Source organism: Ostrinia nubilalis, chromosome 16 (genome assembly GCF_963855985.1).
Source record: "Ostrinia nubilalis chromosome 16, ilOstNubi1.1, whole genome shotgun sequence".
In the NCBI taxonomy this organism is placed as follows: Eukaryota; Metazoa; Arthropoda; class Insecta; order Lepidoptera; family Crambidae; genus Ostrinia; species Ostrinia nubilalis.
Window position 1 is genome coordinate 1,803,988 of NC_087103.1, and position 12,957 is coordinate 1,816,944.

The 12,957-nt window shown below is 46.4% G+C and overlaps 1 protein-coding gene across 1 annotated transcript; it reads left to right on the plus strand.

Annotated features, from left to right (window-relative positions):
* Nucleotides 1-121: 121 nt before the first annotated feature.
* LOC135079209 (tRNA (guanine(26)-N(2))-dimethyltransferase) lies at nt 122-12,646 on the plus strand. The gene is made up of 10 exons (XM_063973797.1): nt 122-253; nt 499-738; nt 882-1,069; nt 1,533-1,761; nt 3,928-4,076; nt 4,454-4,622; nt 5,097-5,320; nt 9,687-9,824; nt 10,138-10,305; nt 12,490-12,646. Exons 1-10 carry the CDS (start codon nt 209-211, stop codon nt 12,626-12,628), a joined length of 1,689 nt encoding a protein of 562 aa, XP_063829867.1. The 5' UTR covers nt 122-208; the 3' UTR covers nt 12,629-12,646.
* Nucleotides 12,647-12,957: the final 311 nt, after the last annotated feature.

Below are 12,957 nucleotides of genomic sequence, written 5' to 3' on the forward strand. Positions count from 1 at the left end.
TGCTTGCATGATTCCTAGGGAGTGTTAGTACATAGCTCAATAAACTGAGCTCAAAACAAAACTGGTTGCCCCTCTGTTTCCGAACGAAGTCATGTTGTGTAATTTTTTTTTACATCTGATTGTCACTGTCAAAATTGACAAGTATTAAATGCATGTTGATGCAAAATCGGTGCAATTTTTCTCCTATTTGTATGGAAACTAAAATTTTATGTTCTTGAGAAGGAAAACAACAATATTTTATGTGTTCAGACATGTATGTATGGCTATTTATTTACATTTAAGCCCTATAATCTCATTACATATACCTAACCTAAAATAAATTGTTACAGCTTGTTTTTAATAAGTTTCACATTCTTTTTTTTACCAACAGTGGCACCAAAATCGCCTGCTTACCACGATTTTAGTCGTTATCATTATGATAACATGTTAACAACGACGATGTGTGTGATATCAGAAGTTCTATCCATGTAAACATAACACTTATTTTTTCAATTATAGATAGTTAAAACTATGGAAACTTCAGCTACTGAGCAAGTCACACTTAAAAAAATAATCGAGGGTCCTGCCGAAATACACCTTGTGTCAGATGGAGTGTTTTATAACCCAGTACAAGAGTTCAACCGGGACCTCAGTATAGCAGTGCTGAATGTATTTTTAGATGAGTATATTGCTGAAAAAACAGAGCTTTTTAAGAAAAGGAATAAGAATAAAAATGAAGGTGAAGATAGTCAACCCCAGGTAAGTTTAACATTACAACTTTTTAATTTTTAGGACATTATTATTAATTTTCTATTTATTATTTGTTTTCTCTACTCAAATTAGTAAGTAAGTAGTAAAACTTAATCATTTTATTGATGCCAGATTTTTTATTTGCTTTGTAGATCGAAGTAAACCTGCTAGAAGCTTTAGCGGCCACCGGGTTACGGAGTATTCGGTATGCTAAAGAGGTGCCCAAGCTCAACAAAGTAGTGGCCAATGACCTCAGCAAGACAGCTGTTGAGACTATGAAAGTCAACTTTGAAAAAAATCTGGTGGCTGATAAAGTGGAACCAAGTCTAGATGATGCTTGGTAAGTTTCACATCTAAACTAAAAATTCTAAATGCTTTTATTTTTCAAAAAACAATATCCAGAGCTCTACTTGATACCTTTCACGATTAGTTGTATCTTTTTTTGTTTGGGTTATGCTGTAACCAGAGGTAGTGCCCTATGACTAAGCCCTTCTGTTGTCCATCTGTTTTCCAAATTGTACTTCTATTTCTGCTACAAGGATGATTAAAAATAAAACAAAATCAAAAAACTTGCTTTTATTACATTTTGTCATTAAAAGTTCAACAATGTGATAAATGAACTGTTTTAACAAGTGATTTGACACTAGGATTGTAACAATAGAAGAAGTTTTTGTAAAAACATAATCATGGTTAATAGAATGGATGGAATTACCTAAATAGTGCCTACTCTTTTGTGTATTTTCCTTTTTTTTTCGTGTTTTGTATGGTGCACAATAAACTGTTTTATCCATCTATTGTTCCAGCATGCTAATGTACAAACACAAGCACCCGTCCTCGCGCTTCGCCGCCATCGACTTAGACCCGTACGGCTGTCCGTCTCCCTTCCTAGACGCTGCTGTTCAGAGCGTGCAAGATGGCGGTCTGCTACTGGTGACGGCGACGGATATGGCTGTCCTGGCTGGCAACTCGCCGGAGACATGCTACAGTAAATACGGTGCTATTAGCTTGAAGACAAAATGCTGCCATGAGATGGTGAGCTATTATGATAAACATAAATATTAAAATTTATTGTTCCATTTATTTAGCTAAGTTCATGTGTTTTTATATTGTGTAAAGCACAAATTAAAATTATAATTGGATGGTGCCTCTTAGTCAATAGATGTTTTAAAACTCGGTATCTAGCAAGTAAATCTTTGAGATAAAAAATATTTTAAGTTATGCCATCCTCCTACCAATTCTCCCGTTCATTTGATGCCTCACATCATTCATTTTAAAATAATATATTATTGGTCCTGTATTCTAGACCAGGGGGCTACACAGTGGTCCCGATTTAATAAAACATGGACATTGATGCTAGAGGCACGAAAATTTTTTTGATGGTTACTGCTATGATAACTAATAAGGCAAAAAAATATTACAATCCTATGACGTCTATTTCGTAGAAGTGATTCTGAGTATTTCATGCGAAGATACTTGTCACTTATCTCTGCGTACTTTTGAGTTATCGAGGGTTGAAAAATCTATTTTTTTATATTAAATATTTCCACGAAAAATTGCCAGAATTACAATATGGTGTATAAGGGACACTTTTGATGACACATAACAACGACTCGCACTCGCGCGCGCTCGTATGCATCAACTTTTACAAAAATAAAAAAAAAATTAAGGGAAATACTTAATACAACGTTGTATGTATAGGTCCGCTGGCCGTCAAAAAGTAGCTTATACGAGAGGTTGCCCAATTTACAATATGTCCATCATTGATAACTCACACAAATATCGTCTCTCTCTGAAGGATAACAAGTTTTTTTTGTTACCAGAAGCTCTTGATAGGATGGAAGCCCATAAATACTCTCTGAAGCGAGAATGAATCTCAAATTGCGATATTGCCATTTTGACAAATTACATGATATAACTAGCGCTAACGTTTATGTAAAAATATAGATTTAAACAATGTTTTTTACCGGGTTAACACAACGCATAGACAACGTTAATACTGAGGAAGACGCTCCAGTTGATGAGACTGCGGAAGTAGATGTGCAACCATCGACTTTTAGTATAAATAAAAAACCTTTTGAAGATTTATGCAAAATTCTTCTTTTGCAGAAGAACAGGGGCTCTCTAACACTTTTAGATCATTCTGAGGAGGAATTAGTTTACGCTTTATGTGCTAAACTGAAAGAGTCTAACAAAACGAAATTAGCGACTACCTATAATCAAAGAACTGTTCCAAAACGAAGAATAGTGTGAAATAGTAGACAATCTTTTAACTTAAAACTGTGTCTACCTGAAGATAAACGTTAGCGCTAGTTACATCATGTAATTTGTCAAAATGGCAATATCGCAATTTGAGATTCATTCTCGCTTCAGAGAGTATTTATGGGCTTCCATCCTATCAAGAGCTTCTGGAAACAAAAAAAACTTGTTATCCTTCAGAGAGAGACGATATTTGTGTGAGTTATCAATGATGGACATATTGTAAATTGGGCAACCTCTCGTATAAGCTACTTTTTGACGGCCAGCGGACCTATACATACAACGTTGTATTAAGTATTTCCCTTAATTTATTTTTTATTTTTGTAAAAGTTGATGCATACGAGCGCGCGCGAGTGCGAGTCGTTGTTATGTGTCATCAAAAGTGTCCCTTATACACCATATTGTAATTCTGGCAATTTTTCGTGGAACTATTTAATATAAAAAAATCGATTTTTCAACCCTCGATAACTCAAAAGTACGCAGAGATAAGTGACAAGTATCTTCGCATGAAATACTCAGAATCACTTGTTTTATAACATGTGTGACCGGCATCTTGACATCGTTAAAGAATTTCGAAAAATTGACAGAAACGTAATTTCTTCCATACAAAAAATATGTTTATATTTTTTTTTACTACGAAATAGACGTCATAGGATTGTAATATTTTTTTGCCTTATTAGTTATCATAGCAGTAACCATCAAAAAAATTTTCGTGCCTCTAGCATCAATGTCCATGTTTTATTAAATCGGGACCACCGTGGGCTACTCCGAAAAAATTGATCCGAAATTTCGAATGCTGCCATCCCTCTCACGCATAGCGAGATGCCAGCATGAGCGACGGTGACAGATAGACCCAAAAACTACGTAAACAGCGTTTCGGAGTAACCCACCAGATATCATGAAACTTCAGTGGCCTAAATGACCTGATGATGATGATTCCAGGCACTAAGAATACTACTCCAGTGCATAGAGTCTCACGCGAACCGGTACAGCCGCTACATAGAGCCGCTGCTCAGTATATCGGCTGATTTCTACATACGAGTGTTCGTCAAGGTGCACACTGGAGCTCTGCAATGCAAACAGACGACTAGGTTCGAAAGTTTTAACATTTTCATAGATATAATATTGTTGTGATCTTAACGCTGCATGTCCACGGGAGCGGAGCGGTAAGCAAGGTAAAAATCCATCAATAGAGTTGCCTAAAATCTATCTTATCTTTAGTGGATAGGGAGTTCCGAACTGGTAACAGGTTGGACGCCACGCGGCTCAACAGTAAAACAAAACTCGTAATACTCATTTTATTTTTGCAAGCAGGATTTTAAAACAATTCAAACAGCTCGTAGCTCGCTCCGCTTCAGTGGACAGGCCGCCTCAAAACTTTTAAAATTAACAAAGCAAAACAATATTTTTCTCTCTATTATTTAAATTAAAATGAACAGCACAAATCTAAAAGCATCCTTTCCAACAGCAAGCTAGGCATGGTGTACCACTGCAAAGGCTGCGACAACATGACGCTGCAACCGCTAGGGGACTTCAAACCCAACCCTACAGAGAAGCGGCCCGATCAGCAGAAAGCCGTGCTACCACCCGCGCCTACCGTGGGTGCCCATTGTGAGAACTGCAACCAGAGGCACAGTGTGAGTCACCAATATTTCAGCATAATACTGCTGCTCGTATTAAGCCTCCTAAGGAGAAGCACAAAAAAATCACCTGCTTATTTCATCCAGTTACTGTCAGCTATCTTTTTTTATGGTCAGTGCATCATTATTAATGTTAGTGTTTTTCAATGTGTAAGTACGACCGACTCAAAACCACTTTAGCTTACTACATTCTTGAACTAAACCCACTGCTTTCCGCGACATACATCACAAAAGGTCTTATGCCCGTTTTCACCATCAATCCCTAATATTTAAGTGACCCTTATGAACAGGAATGACACATAACAGGAATTTTGTTTTCAAAGGGTACACTTAAATAAAAATTAGGGATTTATAGTGAAAACGGGCATTAGTGATATTTTCTTGAATAAATTAACCCGTTAACGAATTACGAAAGTTTTTATCACAGTCCCCCAGTCCCATACAAGTTTTAATTTACTATTTCTTTCCCAGTTAGGAGGCCCAGTGTGGGCAGCGCCGATCCACAGCGAGCGATTCGTCACGGACGTCCTGACTCGCGTGGAGACCGACGACACCCTCGCACTGCGCACTAGTAACAGGATACTCGGCGTACTGTCTATGGTCCGCGAGGAGCTGCACGACGCGCCCTTCTACCACGCGCTGGACAAGATGTGCGGCCGCGTGCACGTCACCTGCATGCCCGCGCTGCTCATGCGGTCAGTAGCGCACAGTGGCCCCCGGGTGACCCACCCTAGCGCTGCCATCGCAGCCGGACACTCGGCGTACTGTCTATGGTCCGCGAGGAGCTGCACGACGCGCCCTTCTACCACGCGCTGGACAAGATGTGCGGCCGCGTGCACGTCACCTGCATGCCCGCGCTGCTCATGCGGTCAGTAGCGCACAGTGGCCCCCGGGTGACCCACCCTAGCGCTGCCATCGCAGCCGGACACTCGGCGTACTGTCTATGGTCCGCGAGGAGCTGCACGACGCGCCCTTCTACCACGCGCTGGACAAGATGTGCGGCCGCGTGCACGTCACCTGCATGCCCGCGCTGCTCATGCGGTCAGTAGCGCACAGTGGCCCCCGGGTGACCCACCCTAGCGCTGCCATCGCAGCCGGACACTCGGCGTACTGTCTATGGTCCGCGAGGAGCTGCACGACGCGCCCTTCTACCACGCGCTGGACAAGATGTGCGGCCGCGTGCACGTCACCTGCATGCCCGCGCTGCTCATGCGGTCAGTAGCGCACAGTGGCCCCCGGGTGACCCACCCTAGCGCTGCCATCGCAGCCGGACACTCGGCGTACTGTCTATGGTCCGCGAGGAGCTGCACGACGCGCCCTTCTACCACGCGCTGGACAAGATGTGCGGCCGCGTGCACGTCACCTGCATGCCCGCGCTGCTCATGCGGTCAGTAGCGCACAGTGGCCCCCGGGTGACCCACCCTAGCGCTGCCATCGCAGCCGGACACTCGGCGTACTGTCTATGGTCCGCGAGGAGCTGCACGACGCGCCCTTCTACCACGCGCTGGACAAGATGTGCGGCCGCGTGCACGTCACCTGCATGCCCGCGCTGCTCATGCGGTCAGTAGCGCACAGTGGCCCCCGGGTGACCCACCCTAGCGCTGCCATCGCAGCCGGACACTCGGCGTACTGTCTATGGTCCGCGAGGAGCTGCACGACGCGCCCTTCTACCACGCGCTGGACAAGATGTGCGGCCGCGTGCACGTCACCTGCATGCCCGCGCTGCTCATGCGGTCAGTAGCGCACAGTGGCCCCCGGGTGACCCACCCTAGCGCTGCCATCGCAGCCGGACACTCGGCGTACTGTCTATGGTCCGCGAGGAGCTGCACGACGCGCCCTTCTACCACGCGCTGGACAAGATGTGCGGCCGCGTGCACGTCACCTGCATGCCCGCGCTGCTCATGCGGTCAGTAGCGCACAGTGGCCCCCGGGTGACCCACCCTAGCGCTGCCATCGCAGCCGGACACTCGGCGTACTGTCTATGGTCCGCGAGGAGCTGCACGACGCGCCCTTCTACCACGCGCTGGACAAGATGTGCGGCCGCGTGCACGTCACCTGCATGCCCGCGCTGCTCATGCGGTCAGTAGCGCACAGTGGCCCCCGGGTGACCCACCCTAGCGCTGCCATCGCAGCCGGACACTCGGCGTACTGTCTATGGTCCGCGAGGAGCTGCACGACGCGCCCTTCTACCACGCGCTGGACAAGATGTGCGGCCGCGTGCACGTCACCTGCATGCCCGCGCTGCTCATGCGGTCAGTAGCGCACAGTGGCCCCCGGGTGACCCACCCTAGCGCTGCCATCGCAGCCGGACACTCGGCGTACTGTCTATGGTCCGCGAGGAGCTGCACGACGCGCCCTTCTACCACGCGCTGGACAAGATGTGCGGCCGCGTGCACGTCACCTGCATGCCCGCGCTGCTCATGCGGTCAGTAGCGCACAGTGGCCCCCGGGTGACCCACCCTAGCGCTGCCATCGCAGCCGGACACTCGGCGTACTGTCTATGGTCCGCGAGGAGCTGCACGACGCGCCCTTCTACCACGCGCTGGACAAGATGTGCGGCCGCGTGCACGTCACCTGCATGCCCGCGCTGCTCATGCGGTCAGTAGCGCACAGTGGCCCCCGGGTGACCCACCCTAGCGCTGCCATCGCAGCCGGACACTCGGCGTACTGTCTATGGTCCGCGAGGAGCTGCACGACGCGCCCTTCTACCACGCGCTGGACAAGATGTGCGGCCGCGTGCACGTCACCTGCATGCCCGCGCTGCTCATGCGGTCAGTAGCGCACAGTGGCCCCCGGGTGACCCACCCTAGCGCTGCCATCGCAGCCGGACACTCGGCGTACTGTCTATGGTCCGCGAGGAGCTGCACGACGCGCCCTTCTACCACGCGCTGGACAAGATGTGCGGCCGCGTGCACGTCACCTGCATGCCCGCGCTGCTCATGCGGTCAGTAGCGCACAGTGGCCCCCGGGTGACCCACCCTAGCGCTGCCATCGCAGCCGGACACTCGGCGTACTGTCTATGGTCCGCGAGGAGCTGCACGACGCGCCCTTCTACCACGCGCTGGACAAGATGTGCGGCCGCGTGCACGTCACCTGCATGCCCGCGCTGCTCATGCGGTCAGTAGCGCACAGTGGCCCCCGGGTGACCCACCCTAGCGCTGCCATCGCAGCCGGACACTCGGCGTACTGTCTATGGTCCGCGAGGAGCTGCACGACGCGCCCTTCTACCACGCGCTGGACAAGATGTGCGGCCGCGTGCACGTCACCTGCATGCCCGCGCTGCTCATGCGGTCAGTAGCGCACAGTGGCCCCCGGGTGACCCACCCTAGCGCTGCCATCGCAGCCGGACACTCGGCGTACTGTCTATGGTCCGCGAGGAGCTGCACGACGCGCCCTTCTACCACGCGCTGGACAAGATGTGCGGCCGCGTGCACGTCACCTGCATGCCCGCGCTGCTCATGCGGTCAGTAGCGCACAGTGGCCCCCGGGTGACCCACCCTAGCGCTGCCATCGCAGCCGGACACTCGGCGTACTGTCTATGGTCCGCGAGGAGCTGCACGACGCGCCCTTCTACCACGCGCTGGACAAGATGTGCGGCCGCGTGCACGTCACCTGCATGCCCGCGCTGCTCATGCGGTCAGTAGCGCACAGTGGCCCCCGGAGTGACCCATGCGGTCAGTAGGGCACAGTGTCCCCCGGGGAGTGACCCATGCGGTCAGTAGGGGTACAGTGTCCCCTGGGGAGTGATCCATGCGGTCAGTAGGGTACAGTGTCCCCTGGGGAGTGATCCATGCGGTCAGTAGGGGCACAGTGTCCCCTGGGGAGTGACCCATGCGGTCAGTAGGGTACAGTGTCCCCTCGGGGTAGTGACCCATGCGGTCAGTAGGGGTACAGTGTCCCCTGGGGAGTGACCCATGCGTTCAGTAGGAGCACAGTGTCCCATCGGGGAGTGACCCATGCGGTCAGTAGGGCACAGTGGCCCCCGGGTGACCCACCCTAGCGCTGCCATCGCAGCCGGACACTCGGCGTACTGTCTATGGTCCGCGAGGAGCTGCACGACGCGCCCTTCTACCACGCGCTGGACAAGATGTGCGGCCGCGTGCACGTCACCTGCATGCCCGCGCTGCTCATGCGGTCAGTAGCGCACAGTGGCCCCCGGGTGACCCACCCTAGCGCTGCCATCGCAGCCGGACACTCGGCGTACTGTCTATGGTCCGCGAGGAGCTGCACGACGCGCCCTTCTACCACGCGCTGGACAAGATGTGCGGCCGCGTGCACGTCACCTGCATGCCCGCGCTGCTCATGCGGTCAGTAGCGCACAGTGGCCCCTCGGGGTAGTGACCCATGCGGTCAGTAGGGTACAGTGTCCCCTCGGGGTAGTGACCCATGCGGTCAGTAGGGTACAGTGATAGGACTCCTATCGGGGAGTGACCCATGCTTTCAGTTTTGACAAGGGGCACAGTGTCCCTTCGGGAAATGACCGATGCGGTCAATAGGGGCACAGTGTCCCTTCGGGAAATGACCCATGCGGTCAATAGGTAGGGGCACAGTGTCCCGTCGGGGGGAGTGACCCTACGCGCTGTCACTCGCAGCTGGAGAAGAAGTCCACTAATAGACAGAGGCTCCTATCCCAAGGATTTCCAGAATGACCGGCCCTGCGCCATCCGCATCCAGGCCCCTCCCGCGACACACCAGATTGTTGGTCTACCTAATGGAGAGTCTGCCCACACTACGTTTTCGGGCCCGTGGTCGCCATTCGAAAACTTTTCTGCCCCAGCGGACTTCAGCAAGCGTCAGCTCTCCGAACTATGATAATACAAATATGGCACCCTATTTATTCATTACATTATATGAGGAGCCGTATTACGATGCCGACGTCAACGACGCGTGTATTGCCGCTGATACCTACATCAGCGTAGGAGGAAATCATGCCTTAAACTGTTCTCGTCACAAGTGCCCTGCTAATCTGTTGACACGCTGTCAAATATTTCTATTAAATACTCCGCCACGTATGTTCAACATGACAGTCCATATTCTAAAATGGCCAAAACTTCCCTCCAGGTCAGCGATCCTGAACGCAGGCTACAAGGTGTCGTATTCACACGCGTCGAAGCTGTCCGTCAAAAGTCCCGCGCCCGCGCGTCTGCTTTGGGACATCATCCGTGCCTGGGCAAAGGAACACCCCGTCAACCCCAAGAGGTGAGACCTAGCTCAGTTCCATGTTCCCAGTTGTCTCCTAAGACAAACTGGGAACATCCAGACTGATCGAACTTCTGTTTATTTGTACAGGGCTGTTGAAGGCTGTGGGCTTTAGTGCCAATACAAGTCGCGTAACGTGTATTGGAGTATTTTCATTTATAATGTATTGGAAAATTTTGAGTTCAATATCGTATTTGAGTAGTTTCGATAAGGTCTGAACAAAAGACACACCAACCATAGAGAGGTTATCTTTTACAAATATTTTAAACTGGCAACACTAACATATTTTGACAGCTAACCCAATTCCTTACAGAGTGGAAGCTGACCCGATAGCGAAGCACATCCTCTCTCATGAAATAACGCACACCATAGACTTCAGCGAGCGGCCCGATGCTAATCCGTGTAGCAGACGGGATGGTCGCCTGCGTTTCCAGTTTAACCCTGAACCGCATTGGGGGCCAGGTTCCCGCGCTGTCGTCAAGTAAGTAAACCCCACGCTGCACACTGGATCGAGCCCATACAAAGCGTTGGACATCGCTTCCTTACTCAGTGTTTTTAAAATAAAATGAGATTGCGTCAACGTAGTAACTTCAAATTTTTACAGTGTAAGGTTGACAAGTTTATCTTTCTAATGTGATAGATTTTACTTATTAGATGGCAATTAATATAAGTGAAAAAAAATCTTAAAATATAGTGATGAAAAACTTGTATTTATTGTTCAATTAAAAGCAAATACTCACTCATTTTGGTCTGTTTCCATATTTAAAGAGTAACATAGTCTAACAATACTCTAAATTTATTCTCATTAAGTGTTAAAATTATTAAAGAAATATTTTTGTAAACGCCTGATTTTTCATTGCACACAATCACTTTGTTCGATTTTGTCGAGCTTGTTTTCATATTCTGTTAACTGTTAGATACATAATCTAACAATACTCTAAATTTATTCTCATTAAGTGTTAAACTTATGAAAGAAATGTTTTTGCAAACGCCTGATTTTCCATTGCACACAATCACTTTGTTCGATTTTGTCGAGCTTGATTTTATATTCTGTTAGCTGTTAGATACATACTAATGCAATTTTATAGGGACTTAGCGGACTACAAAACTGACTCCAATCAACAGATTGCCTAAGCCAATCTACGTTTGTAGCTAAAAACTGGTGCTCATTATAATGACACTACTTCTTCTTGCGACAAACAATGTCAATGAAATTATTGTTTTTTTTTTATAGTTATCTGATAAATAAAATGTGTAACTCAGTACCTACCTAACACAATCATAAATGAAGAAAAAAATACATACAAAATGTATGTATGGTATGTACTAAATTCAACGACAATCTTTTGAGATGATGACAATATGATTTTTTTACTATATCTGTTTTATAGTATTTCTTTATGTTCATAAAGTATTAACTACGTTAGTACTTACCTCTGTTTATCTGAAGAGAGTGTATGCGAAAACAGCTCTAGTATCCTAGCTAAAGAACTAGCGCGATCTTTCATCGTGGTTTTTAATAATGCATACAAATCTCTATTTGACTTGAGGTTTTTCATTTTAATGAGTATTTTTACTGAATTGCACACGATAAACAACTCATAAACCAAAATAAACATCTTTGGTTTACCTGACATTATTTTAGTGTAACGAATTTTACCTAAGTTAATTTTGCTATGCGGAAAAATGAGGCGCTTTTATTTAGTTTTTTGTGATTTTCTCGAAAATAGGGATGAATAAGGGTCTAAAAACTGAGTAATAATATCGCCCACGTTGTCATCTATCATCTCTCATTCATGGTTTGTTAAAGATCGCCCAAGATGTCAACTAAAACACGCAGTTTTCATTAAAAAAAATACCTTTTAAAAATACGTCAAAATAGCCAAGCTAGAAGTTTTTTAGGCACTCATTTTAACACACAGATTAAGATAAAGGTATAAGATAATACATTAATAAGTAATAACATAAAACCAGTGAACGAAATTGGATAAATTGACAATACAAACAGAAGTCAGAAAATCCATGATTTTGACTTTGTTCACTTTACGGTCGCACCACATAACTATGATAGTAGATCATGACTTGATATTAGTGATATTTGATAGAATGAAGTCTCATCTTTCAATTTATATGCAAATCAATCTTGTTTTAAGTAGTTGCATTTAAAGCACCATGTCCAACACCTTGTATGGGCTCGATCCACCGTGCGCTGTACAAAATGGCGTCTAATGTCATTCCTATACAGGCTATTTTGCAACAAAAATATTGTCCAACTACAACGAACCGTCCCATCGGTGACATTGACAGGGGGCGCCACCGTCAATACCGGATCGCTGGTTCGATTTTTGACATGTTGGAAACTTATGTAGTTGAACGATGGTGGCGCCTCACTGTCAATGAGTTTGGTGGGACCGTTCAGTGTAGGTCATCTCTATGTATTCTGATGTGCTGTTGTCTTTAAATAGTAGGAAATTATAATATTTTAAACTATTATGTTGCATTTTTACTATAAAATTATCACTTCACGGGATTTATTGCAACAATATCTATTTTAACGGTAAATAAAATATTTACCCTCCCGACGTTTCGGCTCGGTTGCACGAGTCATGGTCGCGGGCAGACTGATATACCCAGGATTTCAATTAACCCTCTTTTTTTCTTCCAGTACTGGAGACAACAGGATGGAAAAGGCGAAACGGAACCAAAATAAATATACAAAAGATAAAGTTGCAAAGCGACAGCATTCGGAGAGTGATGAGGAAACTAGGAAGAAATGTAATGTTGACAATGAGAACAATGTGTAAAATAAATGTGAATATCGACATGTTGAGTATGATTTTTACCCATTTTTGCCCCATATAATAATAATTATGATACAGTTGTAAATGTTGTAATCAAAAGTTAGTAGCCAAGGTTTTATGTTAAGGTCGAGAGAAAGTAACATAGGTGGGCGAAACCACTAAATTATGCCTAAATCATAAGCTCTCCTAATAGAATCTGATTTAGCTTGCTAAAATTACAAATTCGCAAAACAAGAAGATAAACTTCAAGTTTATTAAGATAAAAACAAAGCCCTTCTTCTAGCGCAGTGGGGTAAAAAGACCACTCAAAAAAAATAGAAAGTAATTGTTTC